Source organism: Sphaerodactylus townsendi, linkage group LG02, assembly GCF_021028975.2.
Source record: "Sphaerodactylus townsendi isolate TG3544 linkage group LG02, MPM_Stown_v2.3, whole genome shotgun sequence".
NCBI classification, from domain to species: Eukaryota; Metazoa; Chordata; class Lepidosauria; order Squamata; family Sphaerodactylidae; genus Sphaerodactylus; species Sphaerodactylus townsendi.
In genome coordinates, this window is record NC_059426.1 from 128,972,937 (window position 1) to 128,991,388 (window position 18,452).

The 18,452-nt window shown below is 42.6% G+C and overlaps 1 protein-coding gene across 1 annotated transcript; it reads right to left on the bottom strand.

The window, feature by feature from the left end:
• Window positions 1-3,608: 3,608 nt before the first annotated feature.
• On the bottom strand, window positions 3,609-17,465 carry GREM1 (gremlin 1, DAN family BMP antagonist). The gene is made up of 2 exons (XM_048487115.1): window positions 17,338-17,465; window positions 3,609-7,077 (listed from the first exon to the last, which is right to left on the bottom strand). The coding sequence occupies exon 2, from the start codon at window positions 7,074-7,076 to the stop codon at window positions 6,528-6,530; it is 549 nt and encodes a 182-aa protein (XP_048343072.1). The 5' UTR covers window position 7,077; window positions 17,338-17,465; the 3' UTR covers window positions 3,609-6,527.
• Between the last annotated feature and the right edge of the window lie 987 nt (window positions 17,466-18,452).

Genomic DNA, 18,452 nt, shown 5'->3' on the forward strand with positions numbered 1-18,452 from the left:
CGGGGCTGAAGGGAGTCAACTTTAGTTGGCTTCCACAAAAGTGCAGTGTAAGCCTGTTGTCCTATGCGGTGATTTGGGCAACCAGAGGGATTTAAACTTTCCCTGCTTTTTACACCTCCTGAAACCCGTATAAAGGGAGCATGGTGCTGCCTTCACGGCATTGTCTCTGGTCATCTCTATGCACCCCCCCCCTTCTGAACTGCAAAGTTAAAGTATCTTTTGAACCATTCTGTTATACCAGTGGTGGTGAACCTATGGCACGAGTGCCAGAGGTGGCACTCAGAGCCCTCTCTGTGGGCATGCACAAACAGAGTCATCCCCCTCCCCCCACATCTAGGCTGGCCTGGGCTGCTGGGCTCGATTATTAGCATTAAACCTAAGACCTAGTTTTGGGGGAGCAGTGTAGGTAACCCTGTTGTGCTGTTAAACCCCACTGATTTTCATGTGAAGAACTAAAGCATGATCCTTTACCTGGGAGTAAGCTCGGTTGCTGCAATGGGGCTTGCTTCTGAGTAATCCCACCTAGGGTCATGATTCACCCGTTGGAAGAGTTGCAAAGCCACTGACTACCACCAAGCTTACTCCTGAGTAACACATGTCTCGGAGCCAACACTTTTTTCTGAACTAAAACCTCAGATTCAGGTTAAATTGCCGTGTTGGCACTTTGCGATAAATAAGTGGGTTTTGGGTTGCAATTTGGGCACTCGGTCTCGAAAAGGTTCGCCATCACTGTGTTATACTATAGTCCTACTACCTATGTTAGAATGCCCTCCTGAATAATTTAGTTTTGAATCATTTACAGATGCCAGAACAGTGGGGGCCTTCCTAGTTGCCTTCACCAGGAGGTAATTCCGTAAGGTAGGGGTCACAACATAGAATGCATGTGTATGGGCAGTTATTGAGTCACTCATCGTGTTTAATGGGCCCTGAGGAAGTAAATGTACATCTGCATCTGCTGTATTTGTAGAGGTTCATTTTCTTGATGGGGGAAATATTTAGCAAAGGGGACAGGAGCTTCTGTGAGAAAATAATATCATAAATATGACTATTTCCCTTACTTCCATCTTCTCTGTGCTTTCAGTCACTGCTTAAAAAATAGTACAGTGATAGAAACATCCTTTGTCCATCATTATTGCTACCACATAAGAGTGGATTGCACAAGATTTCTAGTGTGACTTGCCCTACCTACATCTATTTAGAGATAGTTATTGCCTCACATTTCCCCCTGGCTGCTTCTTTGTTCTTTTACACTTATCAGCATTTGTCTGCTTTTGAGCATGTAATATAAGTAAGAAACACAAGTTTGCTTTTTAAGAACCACTGCAAATATTCTGCTTTATGATTCATTCTTGAATTATGTGACTTACATCTGTATCACAGAAAAGATGAAAGTGGCACAGCCTGTTGCATCTTTGAAATGTTTCTGTTTTAGTGTTAACCCAATCATTTTTCTTTTATGGTGTTCTATTTGCCTTTCACATCTTCTTACAGTTACTTGAAAGGTATATAGTATAAATATAATTTACAGTAAGACGGGAAAATAACAAAAGCACAGTCAAGCAGCAATTAAAAAAGAACTGTCCCCTCCTTCCAACCACTGTCAAAACTAGGCCAAGAATTCAGTCACAAGCTACGGCCATTTATGCATGGGCCAAAAACAGCACCCTAGGGATGGCAAAAACACCATCCCTGGGGTGCTGTTCACACAGCTGCCATGCTCTCCCCCCCCCCCCAAAAAAAAACAGCGGGAAAACACTCCTTTCCTAACTTAGCAGAACTACACAGTTTCACATTGTGTGAGGGTGAGTGTAACATGTTTGAAATCTTCTCCATAGAAAGCTACCTGCATATGGAAAGCTAGCACAATAGGCCTCTGATGGAATGGACCTGGTAACTAGCCTTTGGCAGTGGTCCTCAGTGCTCTGACTTTCAAAACTTCCACTTCATGATAAGAATTTGATCCACTAAGAACTGTGGATCTGGGTATCCTTTGGAGTCAGGAAAGTTGTGAGATTTGTTTTCATATAAAATTTGGTTGGCTTTTGATGGTGTGTGGGGCAGACAGCCTTCCTCAGTTTTCATGACTGAATAGGTTGCTTACCTGCAAATGAACATTTCTTAATAGTGCTGTCATATTAATGGGAACTAAAACCTGAGAACAGTAGCAGTTTAAAAGTTCTAGAGCTAAACTGGAGTGGATTATGGGCTGGCTCCACCCATCCTGGGGAGATGGAACATGGGTGCATGAAATGGCTGGGTTATGATCCCTGTAAGGATCTAAGTTCTGTGTGAGGGTTTTTCTCCCATTTTCTATTTGGACTTTTCATGACTTCGCCATGCATTATTCCCTCAAGCTCTTTTGCTGTCTGCCTAGTTGATCCCACATCCTTTCCCACCCTTGCTGTCAGTGAACATTGTCTGCCAGCCAGCAGTATCATTGCTCTTTCCACCCTGTTATGTTCAGCAAGACAAAACTTTCTTTCTCTCTAGACCATGTGATTTCCCCCTTATGCATATGCATTGCATGCCTTTCTTGGCTGCAAATGATTTGATATTATGTTTTTTCATGAAAAAAATGGTGAGCAACTCCTTTTGATACACAAAAACCCTTCTTTTGCAATAATATTTTCTTGAAGGGAAAACAAATTGGGTCTACCTTTCCTTGCTTAATAAAATTTCCTTCATGAACCAATTTATATATTTTTTTTTATTTCACTACATAATCTAATCACAATCTGAGACCAGGAATCATTCATTTGCCATCACTATCACCGCTTCCCCACCCCCAAAAAACTTGCCTAGGAGATTTGGAGCAAAATTTAGACTAAAGGTTAGTTAATTATCTGTTGGACTCAGATACTCCTATGCCCTTTAAATAAAAAGCAGCAACAGGGTACTTATGAAATCAATATGTTGTTAACTTACAGTGGTGCAGAACTACTGCAAAGTTGCCATAAGCACACTGCTGAAAAATAGAGTGTGAGGCAATCTTGGATTTTAGGAGTTTGAAATAAAAGAATACATTCTTGATGACTTTCCTGTTCTCATATATATACTGCTGTCACATTTATAGTGACTTATGGTGGCCCTGTAAGGTTTTCAAGGCAAGAAACATTCAAAGGTGGTTTGTCATTGCCTACCTCCATGTCATGACTGTGGTATTCCTTGAAGGTCTCCCATCCAGGTACTACTGGTAGTCAGGGTTGAAGCTGAGAGTATGCAACTGACCAAGGTCGCCCAGAAAATTTCCATGGTATTAATGGGGATTTGAACCCGGGTTCCCTAGGTCCTAGTCCAACACTTTAATTACTACACAAGCTCAAGCCACCTAGTAGAGTTTCATGGGATCAGACAGGCTGACAGTCACTTGAATTTGCACGATGCCAAAATCACAAGGATTAGTTCAGATATATGGAGTAGAGGTAAGGCTTTGTTTTTAGTCCAATTCCAGCATTTTTGCCCTCTCGTTTCTCACATCTTTGGCTGCAGTTGAAGGCTCAAGGAATATTGAGAGGAAGATAAACTGAAAGATGTTGGGTTACTTAGCTGTATGTGAGAAACTGGCTATATGTAGCCAGCCAGTTGAGAAAAATGGGAAGACAATTCTATTTAGTTACAAAAGAAACATTTATTTTTTTAAACCAATTTTTGCATTGTGGATCTCTACAAGAACTCATAATGGCTTTAAACTTGTTTCTTCAAGAAAAAAAGACAGGCATTTAAATACATAGGTTTAAAATCAAATTCTTTTTTGCTCTTAAACTCATTCAAGAAAGCCTTTATTTTAAAAAATCTATACTTTTTGTCTGAAGGCATTATTTGATTATTTTTGCATAGATAATCAATGTCCTCCTGTTGTGTAGAAGTCTTGCTTCAAAAGTATTATCCTGCATAAAATATTACATTTTTAAAAGCCTGACATCTATATTGCTTTGTGTGCTGTATACCAAATAGAAGAAGTGAAGCAAGAACTAGTATAAACCTCTCAATATTTCAAAGAGAGGAGAGTTTTCAATCTGTCCTGGGAAAAAAGTTAGAGGAAACCCCTCTGACAATATGCAAATGGAAATACCATTAAATATTCTGCTTAACTATTCACATTCCACACAGTGGAAATTATCTCCTGTGACTCAGAAATCGTGTTTTTAAAAATAATCTGCAAAGAAATGAGGCCTGAAAACATTTAGTTAAAGTGAATCAGTGGGGGATATTAACAAGAAAGGGAAACCTTGCAATCTCCTGCTGGCATCGACAAAGGGGAGAATCTTGCAGTAAAGCCCTTCACTCCAATCAAGCAAAAAAGATCTGCACAAAGAAGACAGTTTTCACACAAGATGACCAGAGGAAGATTTCCTGTATACAGAAATGTGCATACTCATCCAAGACCCCTGAATGTTGGGCATGGCTAGAACAAGACTGGAGCCATAGCACAGAAAAGAGAACAACTGGAAAGGCAGTTATTTCACTTTGACATGTGTGGCTACTAAACAGGAGTGGCCTCAATGCTTAATATGCCAGACATATTTTTGGCACTTTCTGTGTTCTAACAAAATTAATTTTCAAGAACAAAAAATAAGTAGCATGCCTGTACTCTCCTTCCCTTTCCTTGCATGGGTCCCAGGGTAAAGCTGGTCTACCACTGATTCAGGGATTGCCTCTCAGAAGTACTGCATGTGACTGCATGAATTGTTAGTAGGCTCCACCCACATAGAAAGCAGAAAGGCACCGTGGGCCTTCTATATTTCCATGCAGTTGGAAGTTATCTAACTGTTGACTTGCTAAGCAAGTGGGACATAGTTGTGGTTTCCAGTTTTAGAAAACATAATAGAGATCACTGTTTTGGTCAATGAGAAACGGGAGAGTCAGTCAAGGCATCCTAACACGGGATATGACAGGATTTAATCAGAGAGGGTGTTGTACATGAAATAAAATTAACCAATTGTAAATCACATCATATTGGATGCAAGGCTCAAGTAAAATGCATTGCTGAGGAGATAAAAATTAGTGCCCATCCTTCCTGACAGAGTCCTTTCCATACTTAAAGCATATTACATTATCTGAATGAAATAAGGGAAGGCAGAGGAGTAAGCAGATCTCTTTAAATAGTATGAAAAAGAGAAGCATTATTTCTCAGGCAGATGTCACCCTCTTATCGCCATTTTTTTTTTCTGGGTCACTACCGGGCTCGCCTAATAATTTCCATGGGCTTGAATTTAACAAGGGGTATTTATCAAAATTCCAGCATGCAATACTTTCATTCAAGTTTGGGTAGTAATGGACCCTGTACACACTATCACTGTACCTTATTCCAAATTCTAGTCTATGTTATTTATTTACATTATTTATAATCCATCTTGCTATGGTTTTATCTTGGTAAAATAGTGTCTTTCTCTCTTCTCCCCCTCCAAACTGCATGTCTGTGGCAATGCTAAGATCGCCCTGTTGGTAATGTTCACACAGTTGTAGCATTTAAAGTCCTATAATTCTTGTTTTAATATTTTTTTGTTTCATCATCTTTTACTGAATTACTTTGAGTTGATGTACATTGATACATACAGGGCTTTCCTGCATTCTGTTTTATTGGTGTTTTTTAAAGTTCTGCATGTGTTTTGCTCCCTCTAGTGGTCCATTTGATATCATGCCTGATATAATCAAGAGAAAAAAACTGCTGCTTAAATCAGCAGGGAAATTAACTAGATTAAATCTTTTGCTTTATCAAATCAACCACTAGAGAGCATAAAACACATGCAAAACTTTTTTTAAAAAGCACAGCAGAAACAGGAATTTTCAGACCAGCAAAAAGACTAGGCAGAAAAAACCACAAAGCTGTTGACAAGCATTACAAACCACAATAAAAAAACAAAATGCCAAATGAAATATTACAGCTAGTCTTGCAGAATATAGCAAGATTGTAGTTAAAATTATATTAAATACATTCACAAGCATCAATAAAGTGATGAAGCATGATGCTTCTTCTTTACTGTATTAAGTTTTCTTTGCATTTTCTTCTGTCTTTACCTCCTCTCTTGGATATCAGCTTTTCATATTCTTCTTTCTTATAACTCCAGAGCATGGCTGTGTTTTCCAGTCACCCTTCCTACTTACCTATTCTAATGGCACCATTTATCATTATAATGCAATTGAGTATAATCAACAGCTTTTGAAAATTGTATATGACTACATCCTTTAACATTTTCTTCAGAAGATATTTTCAATATCCATAACATATTAATGCCCTCACTGTCAACACAGACTTCAAATAATCAATGGCATCGATTCTGGTAGAAAACAAACCACCAACCAAAGTGCAAGACTCCTGTCATATGGTGAATTAGTGAGTTATTCAACCTAGGAATAGGGTTACAGGCATAAGTGGTTGTGTCATTCCAGAGCATGCTTTCGTAGGATGTATAAATTCATAATTGCACACAGATAACAGACATTGGTTTGCTGTGGTTCTCTTTTGTTTGCGTCCCCACTTGGCAGTCTAACAGGCACTTGTTCTTCAGGAGGTATAATGGCATCTTTTAGTCTAAGTCTATGGATATGCAGCGACATTCTTTCACTCGTGTGATCCTCTTCTTCCTACTGGGGGGTTGAAGTTCTGGGCAGTTCAGTGTCACTAACATGGTAGTATATTTCTTCGGCTTGCAAAAGGAACAGGACTGGAAAGAGCCTTCCTCTCTGTGGATATGCCTTGGGATGTAGAATGAATTGCACTGGCCATAACAGAATCTGTTGATGATGGTCTGGCTGTTGCAGCCTTCTTCACGGATGGTTTGCTTGAGCGGTTGGGTTTTGCACCAGTCCCGTTTCAAGTACCTGCGCTCTGTGACATGCAGTGCCTCCTGGCTTGATTCCAGGACTTCCTCAGCAGATGGCTTTTTTACTCGATCCCTGACCCGGGATCTGGAGCCCAGCTTCTTCTGCATTTGTTCTGAATCATTAGGCTGGTCTTTGTCAGGAGGAGGGATGGCTCCTTGTGACCCACGGTTCCTCTTGCCTCCTTCTGTTGTAAAAACCAGGAGACCAAGTAAAAGCAACAGAACTCCCAAAGTAGAAACTGTGTGAGCCATCCTAAAAAATATGGAATGGGATGTTATCAGTTGGAAGCAACCCAGTTTAAAACACATACACACACCCTGTGCCATGTTTTCCCACTTAATTAGATCACAGTTCATATTCTGGCTGAGGAACAGGATATCAAGGTTTTAATAAATATTCAGAATCAAACCTGAACAGCCAAGCTTGGGGTCCTCCAGCAATAAAGTAATTTAATTCTCATTCCAGTTTATGGTGGTAGAGTTCTGATCTCTATCAAGTAGGGTTGCCAAATACCAGAAGATTTTAGGGTGCAGCCTGGGGAAGGTGGAGGTGTGGGGAAGAGAGGGGCCTTAGCAGGGTATAATGCCATAGAGTCTACCCAAAGCAGCCAGATTCTTCAGGACACTGATCTTGGACATCTGGAGAGCAACTGTAATAACAGGAGACCTCAAGGAGCCACCTTGAGGTTGGCAAATGTACAAGCAAGAAATTATCTTATTTCAGAAAGAACTCTTCATATTTTCTAGGATTGCTATCTAGAATAGGTTACTCAATACTTCACAACCTCATTATAGATGGACTCAAATCTGAAACAAATGAACCAAAACAGTTCATCATATTTACTTCTCACTGAAATTTATTTTCACAGTCTTGTTGCACCTTTTGTGGTCAACACCCATGAAAACCCACGATATGCCCCAGTAAATTACTTTTCTTTAAAGAGCCACAAAACTTGATTGTGTTATGTGCAAATTGTGTTATGTTATGACTACCCCTCCTTAGGTAGCTGTATATTGCTCTAGTCTATACCACTATGATACCCAAACTTCCTTATAATGATTTGTAAGTGTTTATCGTGGTCTTAACTCCTAGATAAAGATGTATTGGAAAAATATATATTTTTCTAGTAAGCTTATTGGCTTTCACAGGTGCTCACAGGCATGCCAAGCCTAGATGAATCTTGTGGACAAATGCCTAAATTGGACATGAAAGACATGCAAAAGTCCAAAACACAAATTTAAAATAATAATTTAAAACTGGAGATTCCACATGATGCATAAGATAAATTTTGGAATACCTAATAGCAGAGCAATACTAGAAGGCACAAGCATTACCTAAAGGTCAGCATTTCTGCCTGTGCATTTCCAAGATCATCCAGTTTAGGATGCAACCATCATTAGATAAACAAGTTTCTTCTTAAATTTGATTTCCTTGTTCAGACTTTTTAAAAATATATATCTTTTTAAAGCTCCACTTATTTTCCTCAAAAGATCAAAATGGATCAAAGTTGCCCAGAAATGGTCTCTTGGGTAGATGGAATGGAATGGAATGCATACCCAGTGTAGTTGGAAAACAATGTTGGAAGTGTTATTTGTGATCCTGGAAGTTTCTAAACAGGAATTCACTGAACAGAGGTAGACTAAAATGCTTGTAAAGAACCACGAAAAGTAATAGGTACATCCTAAGTATTCCTAGAATAAACAGTGAAGCATTTTATAATTTGATTATTCTTTCTTCAAGATCTAAATCCTTGTATGCGTATTCCAGATGCACTGTAAGGTGATTTGGTCTAACAACTGATGTTTAGTCTGGCTCTTTATGGTTCTAACTTAATAAAAAATTGGAGCTCCAACAGATAGCACCAGGAAACTCAATACTTTTCACTTCAGAGTTAAGCATTGATATGAGGCTCAAAGACAACATAGGTTTGACTACCACAGGAAGCTAAAGCAGACTATGTAGTTTCGTAATAGTGTATAACAAACTGATCAAAAAATTATCAATTGAATCTATCACAAGTTCACAAGATAGCCTTAGGTAAACAACACAAGGACAATAAAATTGATGGAATACCTGGGGTATTGTAAGAGCAGTGGGAAGGTAATGCGTGTATTTTCTTATAAAGCCATTGAAAGTATCAATGCTAAAAAATAGTAAATTACTATTCTAATAAAGAATATTTATGTACATGTGCACAATGCTTTCAAAAGTGTGTAAGGTGCTTCTTATTTCTCAGCCACCATTCTACCCCCACAAAAAAATTCCACCTCCAACATTTACAATTCCAATAGCAAGAAAAAAGAAAAGAAAAGATTATTTTATCAATGACATCATATCCTGATGGAGTCCCTCCCCAAACTCCTGCTACTCCAAGGTTCCACTTCCCAAATCTCTAGAAATTTCCCAACCCTGGGTTGGGAAACCCTACCCATGGAGTGGTCAGGCAAGAGTCTTTTGGGGTCAGCAGCGTCGAAGGGGAGCACAGACTAAATGAAACTATGCCGTATGATGCTCTAGAAAGTCCTTATACCTCTATGGCTTTTACTATAGATATTGGAAGATTTCATGAAACCTCACACAACGAGTACCTATAAGTGACATGATCTCTATGAGTTTTAATTATGGCAGGCAACTTGATAAGTAGAGTTTACCCACCCTCAGGAGTCTATCTCTTACACTTCTGGATAAGTCTTTTGGACTTGCATTCCCCCCTCCCTCAGTCTAGTGAATGACTTGTACAGAATACAGAGTGGGTCTTTCCCTAAGAGTGAGACCTTCTCCTTCATACTGTAAATCATCCTGAGATTAAGAGGAAGTACGTTGCCAATTTCAATTCAGGGAGAAATGTTTCATGTGCCAGAAGTCTGAAAAAAACAGAGGTATCCCAGCGCAGGACTTTTTCCTGATACACCATACCAATTTTAGGAAACTCTTATTAGGTTTTTAGCTTTGGATTTGTTATTACTTAAGTCAAATACCAAAAGCAAGAAACTATGAACTTTGAGTGCAAGATGCTCATGGAAGATATTTCCCATGCCATATGAACAAGGTCATTTCACTGTTCCCTCCTTACTGAAGCTGTTTATTCTATCCTTCCTTCAAGGACCTCAGAGTGGTGTGATTGGTTCTTCCTTTCCTTTATACAACAATCCTGTGAAGTAGCCTAGGCTGATACTGGCCCAAGGCCACCAGCTAACTTCAAGGAAAAACAGGGATTGGAGTCTAGGACTCCCAAAACCTAGTCCAACCATTCCACTATAAAAATGCAAACACATCCCATACCATGTTGGCAGAGATGGAGTTACATACCAGCTAAGTAAACTACAGCTTGTCATGACTAAGAAATGACTAAAATTAGTAAAACCTAACCAGCTAAAAACAATATAGTGGGGGAGTTACACATTTTTATGAACTTCCCAGTATACACCCATGTAAAAAATCAAAACAGTCTGATGAGGACTGAGCATTTGTTCAGAGGCATGAAACTGCAAGAGTTGTTGAAAGTCTGCTGAACTACCAAGAATGGACAGAATCTTGGACAGGATGGAGAAGGATTCTTCAGTTCTGTATTTACACTTCATGTTACCTCGTGCCCCCTCCCTACTTGTTCCCTCTAATATTAAACTGAATAGCCAACTATTTAGTACAGAGGCAATGCAAGGACCACTTTACAAATGAGTGGGATTTCTGCAAACTTCACAGACACTTTAGATATACAAACTAATATTTTTATGCACATTAAACCATCCCACACCAAAAAGTTTGAGATAAGGATTATGCACAGTCATTACCCTTGGAATGTCGAGTTGAAAACAAAATAGGGGCATGGAGGGGGGATTTACCTGCCCATAAATATCCGTAATATCCTAGAGAAGACAATCTCAGTCAGGAATTTTCCTTGGCATCCTCTCTCCACACAATTCCTTCCTGCCCCCAACTGTACCTCAATATTGCTATTACAACAGAAAGTAAATGTTCACGTTTCTGGTAGGAATCGCAGAGAGATGTCCTAGAAAGACTAGCATTCTATTTCCAGTATTTAAAAAGTGTTGTTGTTTGCTTGAATCCAGAAATCCTGTGTGCAGTGTTGTTGCATTTGAGTCGCTTCTCTGCATTCAGCTAACAGAAAAAAAACAAACAGCGGAACCACAAGGACTTGCAGGGGCATTTTATTTTCCCTGCTCACAATATTTCCTCTTTCCCATCCTGAAAACCCCTACGGCTTATTCCTTTTCCCTGATAACTTGTCACCCACCTACCTTTATTTAATTCCCTGTTCAGCTTTCCCTCCTTCCCTTACTCAACAGCCTCTCCCTGGGAGAGGTCTTCACAGCTCTCATCACTGGGCTGAGCAGGCCCACTTGTGCAGTGGGGAACCTGCAAAGACTAGTAGAGGGTAGCCCTATTTCCTGAACACCTCTCCTCATGTTGTTTGCTCTTTTTCTTTTTTCATGGCAGTCATCATACCTTTACTTGCTTCCTTTCCTCTTTTCCACCAACCGACCCACCATCCAACCTACCTTGGTTCCCCATCTTCAGCTACATTTGTTATTTATTTCATTTATATCCAACCCATATATCCAATAGGAACCCAAAATAGCTTATACTGCTCTTCTCTCCTAGTTCAGGCTGGGATCCTGGGTTTCCAGATCTTAATCTGAAACTCTGACCTCTACACCACATTAGCTTTTGTGCAGTGACTGCTGTTGAATAATAGTGAGAAGCTGATTCTTCCAGTGATTGCTGCTGTACCTGGTCATGATGAGTCTTCCCTCAGAGCTCAAACAAAGTCTAGAAAGATGCTGACCTTTCCCCCTGCCTTTTACTGACCCAAACCAAGGCTTGGAAGCTGGCAATGTGGTAGTTACCTAGCAATTGAGGGCATTCTTTCTTAAATCTACGGATAGTGCTTTGCTATTTTGAAAGGATTCAATCTCCCACCAATGTTTGGGTCTTTTAAAAAAAATTCAGGTTTTTTAAAATTTTAGGTTGAACACCTGGGGATTTTCTCAAGTTTGTATCTATCTTGTCTGTTCATGGTTCCAATTGTCAAATTTCAGAATCCACAGATAAGGCCATGTTAAAAATTAAGGGGGAAGACACAGATTGTTCAGCCACAGGTTTGAAATTATCTTGCCTATGCTTTGTCTAGTCTAGGCATAGGGTTTCTAAAAAGCTGAAAGTAAGCAACCTTGCTCTGCGCAATTCATACATTTAAGTGCACCCAAGTGTGTACAGAAGTAGGCTAATGATTTACTCGCCAACAGTATTGTATAGATAGAGTGTTGTGGAGTTTCCGGGCTGAATGGCTGTGTTCCAGTAGCATTTTCTTCTGACGAAACATCAGGAGAAAATCCTACTGGAACACGGCAATAAAGCCTGGAAACCCCACAACATTCCAGTGATTCCAGCCATGAGAGCCTTCGACAATATATTGTACAGATAATGGAGCATCCCAAGTCTTGCATGCATTTCACTTTGCAAACTGACTAGTTCTGCAGCAGTTCAGATGTAAATGTGGTAAGCTGAAAAAATAATTTCAGTGGTCATACTTGCAATTCACTGGAAAGTCAATAAGACCAATTTAGTGCAAAAGTAACAATCCTGCATATTAGAACTGCCTTTGTAGTGCATTTTCCCATTTATCTCAGAGAGATTTATCTAGAAGGAGCTGAGCAGCATCAGTGGCCTCCTCCAGCTCTTCTGGCTCTAGATCCTTTTCCCATATGCCAAAAGTAAACAGCTTGCAGTGCAAAAAGGGAGGATGGAGCAGAATTTATGCAAGCCAACCTGAAACTGTTTTAAGGCTTATCCTTTCTGAATGACAGGACCAAATAGTCCTGCATATCACAAATCTGCAAGTACAATTAATCTCTTCTGGATACCACAAAACAAGAGTGACTTCTTCTGTTGTGAACTTGGTCATCTTGAATGAAATGTAGCAGGTCAACCCACAACTGGACCAGGATCAGTGTTTGCTCTGGCATTTGCAAAGCTTTAATCCCTCTACTATAGTTCTGCCATCTATAGTCTGAGCTATGAACTGACAAAGCACAGAGTCGCAAGGTACTGCATAGATAATTTTTCCAAGCCCACTGGACTTTGAATCAGCACACACAAATCATTTCCCATTCTTGGCTGAATATGCACATAACAAAGCAGCTGCACCGTCATGGATTTTGTTTACCACTACAACTTTGCCCTGCCTTTACAAACTGGATTCCAGATTCCTTCCACACAAATAGTTCTGGCTAAACAAAAATCCATCTGCATCGATCTAATAACTATGTCATAAGAATCAGCTTTATTTCCAAGTACAAGTTTTCAGAACTCAGGTTGCTTTTGTTGAAATTAAATGGCTTAGAAGCGTGCATCTCTGTGCTTAGGGTGGCACTGTAAGTCTCGTTGTAGAGAAAGCCACGTTCAGTGTTTGTCTGAACAGGTCTGTTTTGTGGCAGCTTTGTGTATAACCAGCAATGGCCAAATATGTGGAAATACAACAAAACACCAATCCATTGCTCTAAGAGTCTAAAAATCTAACATTTGTGCATTGCAGATGGAAACAGTCTTCAAGATGAGGGCATTCTTTCAGGCAAGGCTCTGTGGCTTCAGTGTCCCTTTCCACCTGATAATTTAGAGGTGATATGCATGATGCTATTCATGGTCCCAAGAAAACCTTTTTATTATGACATCCCAGAACTGACCACTAATATTTGCCAGAACCAAATTTGCATTTCTGGTTGCAAACTACATTAATGCAGTGGCAGACTAGTTAGTTTGCTTTGCCATTTCCTTCCTCATGTAATATGGGCCTTTTTGTAAAAATAAAAATATCACACTTTCATTTGGGCAACAGAATCTTATTAGCAGCAGTTCTCTCATATATACCTTCCCTAAGGAAATCCCTCCCCTAAATGCCACTCATTTCAGTATAATTGCTACACTGGAAAAGTATGCTAAAGGTATCAATCAATGCAAAAGCAAGTGACCCTCCAATCATTGGCTAATTCACTTCCAAGCATATGTTTAAAATAAAGATGAACAAGGTCCACAGGAACAGCCTCCATGGTTACACAACCTCTGCTACGCAAGTATTTTCACTCCCCAGGATTCTGTATAGAAGTGATGTACACCAGCAGGTAAATGTAGAAACTCAACATTTCCTTTTTTTAAGTCTGTTACAGAAAGCCACTGGGACTCTTCTGGAGTAAGTGGCAAGCAGGATCACTGGATTCATAACACGCTAACTGCTTCATGTATGAATGCAGATAAAACTTCCAACAAAAGCCAGTGTATAGTCTATTGATAGAAGGCTTTATATGTCAGGAGAAGAATCCTTGTGCTAACAGATTGCACCACACTTAGTTCAAGGGGGAGATTTTAAAAAGCCCATTTAAGCATCATATCTAAGAAAAACTTCTGTACACACACACACACCCCTTTTCATTTAGTTTGCTGAGATGATTCCTTGGCAATACCTCAGAATGAAACAGAACTTTATTTCAAGTTAGAAAACATTAAGATAGCCAGGGAGCAATATACTCTGGTCCTCTATCACCACATGAACTCTTCCCCCACCTCCTACCCCCCACCCCCACTCAGATGTACATCATTCAGAAAAATCCATGTTCACCCAAAGGGTTCACTTTCCTGGTGTATCATATTACGCTGGGCTATAAACGTGATTGTCATTTTAGTCTTCATAATAGACTTTTCAGGGACTTAAAGATTACAGATATTAGGATACAGGGCGGGGGGAGGCAAAAAAGGTAGTCTAAAAGAAGCAGATTTGGGTCTACAGAAGTGTACAGTCCAGCACAGTAGTTGTTAACTACCTACAGGTAGAGGATCCTCACAGTTTTGAAGAGGAGTTGGTTTTTATACCCTGCTTTTCTCTCCCCTTTACAACACCTTCCCTTCCCCTACCTTGTGAGTAGGTGGGGCTGAGAGAGTTCTGAGAGAACTGTGACTGACCCAACGTCACCCCGCAGACTTCATGGGGAGTAGCAGGGAAACAAGCTGGGTCCTCCAGATTACAGTCCACTGTTGATGTGGAGGAGGAAGGCCCGTCAACTTTAGTGACATTCACACAAGAGTGTACCTTCCCTGGCACCGCTATCAACAGCAGTTTTATCTGCCCTTCCTCACAGAAGCACAGAACAGTCTATATACATTGGCTGCTTCCAGGAGACCAGGAAACTAAGCTAGCCATGTGGAAGCTGGATTGCCACTGTGCTATATCAGAAGCCATGAATAAATGACACAAGCCTTTCCCCATGATGAGAAAGTACTCAGGATGCCCCGTTCTTCCATTTATCACCAGGCATAAGTAGAAAAGTGAAACAATTCCATCCAGGCTCTGTCTGGTTTTTGGTCAATCCAGCTGCAGTAATTATTCCACATTCCTTCAAGCGGAGGCCCAAAGGCTGAGCTGACTAATATACCCTGGGAAGGGAAATTAGGGTGCCTTCTTTCATAAGGGGTCTTTTCAGCCTGCTTTGACTCTTTAAAGGCTACAGGCACCTTCGAGATAAACGGCAACAACAAAACGCTGGATCAAAAAAGGGTTTTGGAAAAATGTGAATTACGACTTCATTAGCTGTGCGAGGCCAGCATTTCACACCTAAGTTGTCTGGAAACCTCTAAAGAACCATAGGAAAGAATAGGAGGAGTGCCCTACAAACTGCGGGGGTCTCTCATTTCCAGCGTACAACCGGTTCTCTTCAATCCGCCTCATCAATAAACTAATTTTGGAGAAATTAACGTCTCCCTTTCTGGCAATCGAGGCCTCCATTAGCAGCGTTCACAAAGCGACACGACAAGGCAGGGGGACCCCCACCGCAAGGCTTGCTCCGCGGGAGAAGCTGCCCGAGCAGCGCGTCTTGCTGCTCCGCGGCCCGCTGCCTCTCCTGCCGCCCCCCGAACTGCACAAACGGAGGGCTCCTCTTCGGACCCCCCACCTCGGAGAGGCTTGTCTGTATCTGGGGCGCCCGGCAGATGCCTGCGGAGGGTGCCCGTGAGAAAGCCCGGAGGTGCCGCGGAGGAAGCTCGCGGGTCGCCCTGCCGTGGCGGCCCCGCAAGAGAGCGGGAATCCCCGGTCGGGGTGCGGCAGGCCTTGGATCAGAGCTCCCCTCCAGCTCAGCCGCCTTGAGCCTGGGAGGTGCTGCCGGGTGGGCTGAGTGGGGAGGCCGGGGCGCTGGGCTGCAACTCACGAGGTTTAAATTCAGTGCGGGCGGGGAGGGGGGGAGGTTGCCACGGTCGTGGTCGGTCCTCTGTCAAAAAAGCTTCCTAATTGGCCCTTCCAAGAAACAAGTCCACGCTGGACCTACTACTACACCGAAGTAGCCCCCTTTCCCCCACTCACGAGCAGCAAAAAACACCTCTGGCTCTGCCGCTGCTTGTGAGGCTATAATGCGGAGCAGGATCAGGAGCGCAGTTTTCAGTGGAAGCCCCATTCTGGCCACCGCAGGGCTACAGAGCGGCAGAGGACTCGTGCAGCTCCCCCACTCTCGGCATGCCTGCTCGGAAGCAAGCCCCGCACAATCTCCTCCACTGCGCCAGGAGCCGAGAGCGAGCCCCGCTCCTTGTAAACCTGCCTCGGATCGTTTTCACGCACGACTCGCAAGCGGAGGATGTTTTCTCAAGGCGGGCCAGCTCCTTCAGGCTGGAGCGCGTCAAGTGAGAACATTACTAATGAAGGGCAGAAAGCAGAAAGGAATCCGTTTCAAAGGTTTGTTCCAGCCAATGGAACATCCACGGTAGGATTTCAGATGCAGACTTTAAAAAAAGAAACCCTATTAAATAGCCCTTGTGAAAACACACTTGCCCAAGTTTAGTCGCAGGCGCTAGAACCATTCCGGGGAAAAGTAAGGAAGTCGAGCAGAGATGTGAGCTTCCTCAGACTGAGGCTGTACTCTGAGTAACGGGAGGAGCGCAATCCAAATCAGGTCTACTCAGAATGCCATTTCAGTCTATTCAATGGGGCTTACTCCAAGGAAAGGGTTAACAGGGTGGCAGTGAAGCAGCGATAGATCTCAAAAGGGATTTTCGTCTGCGCGAGTGTGAGTAAAGTGCCATCAAGCCACAGCAGACTTATGGCAACCCAGTACGGTTTTCAAGGCAAGAGACACTAACTGAGGTGGGTTTTGCCATTGCTTTCCTCTGGTATTCCTCGGTTGTCTCCCGCAAGATACTAACCAGGGCCGATCCTGCGTAACTTCAGAGATCTGGCTAGCCTGGACCATCAAGGGCAGGGCAGGATTTCCATAGACGCCCAGAGTTTACTCCAGGGTCTTTCCTGCGGGATGTCTTACGCCTCCTGGGTCTCAGTTTATTCCAGAGTAAACCTTGCCCAGAGGACAGAGGCATGGATTTAGGCTTAAATAAAGCCACCTCCTTCGCAAGCAGGAGGAAACCTCATTAACTTATTGGCCCTACTCCCAAGTAAAGCCGAGGGATTGACACTGAAGGTCCAAACCGCCGGCGCGCGGTCCCGATCCCGCCCTCTCTCACCTGCTGCTGGGGCGGCGATCGCTGCTCCGCGGCTTCCCCGCCCGACCGGGGCGCTTCAGTGCGCGCAGCGGCTGCGCCAGGAGCCCATCGGGAGAGAAGCGGAGGACTCCCGCCTCGGCACTGAGAGCGTCGCCCACTGGCTCCCATTTAAATGCCTGCCAGCTGACGGCGGCCCTGCAGATCATTGGCCGGAGGCGGCCCCGCAATCCGCCCCCCCAGCCGCTTCCAGCAGCCGCCGCCAGGGAGGACTCGCCGCTCCCCAGACACCCGCCCCCCTCGGAGCCTCCCCCGACCTCCCTCCTGTCCGCTCGCCCCGGGCGAGGAAGCCCACTTGGGGCAGCGATGCCCTTCCAAGAGGGCAAAGGGGGCATCACTGGCATGCCCCCTCCCGCCTCTCTCTTTCTCTCCCCTGTCCTGCCGGCGCTGAGTCTCCGAGAGAACCCTGACCAAACTTGTTTGGAAACTGAGCAGTGCTGATTTTCCAAAAGTCTATTGAAAAACCACCTGGTTGTGAGGGCACGAAGGTTTGAGGGCAGAGTTAGGTTCAAGCCTTCCTTTCTGGACCAGGACCTGGTTGAAGGGCTTCATCAAGAATAGATCTCACTCTGACAGCTTACAAATCTAGTCCATTTGCAAGCGCCTGTGATGAAGGTGACCAGGAGAGCTCACCTAGCTGCCCAGAGGACAAAACTGACAAGGTGCCTAAAAGGAGGGAAGGAGGCACTGGAGAAAGGGGCTTTATTGGTTCATGCGCTCTTATGTATTTCTTGCCTAACTGAACTTGAATTACATTAACAAATTCTGTGCATGAGATTGTCTATCCAACCAAAGGAGATATATCTTTTTTTAATTCCTCTGCACAGCATCATTCTTTTGATGGTAGCCTTGCAGGAGAATTCTGTGAACTGCAAAACTTAAATTAGAACATTCTTGGAAATTTGGAATTACTGTAAATAAACGGACAGTTAACATCCAATAATATTTCCAGATGTGGGGAAGGTACAGCAAAAGATCTCTGCCTTCAAAGGTTTGTACTTTGAGCAAGTATAGTCATGCTGGAATTATAGGGAGCAAGTTTCAAAGGGTAGCCATATTGGTGGTCCACAGTAGATTTG

Excerpts from the sequence above, each read along its gene's own strand:
- GREM1 (XM_048487115.1), bottom strand. The coding sequence starts at position 7,076 with ATGGCTCACACAGTTTCTACTTTGGGAGTTCTGTTGCTTTTACTTGGT.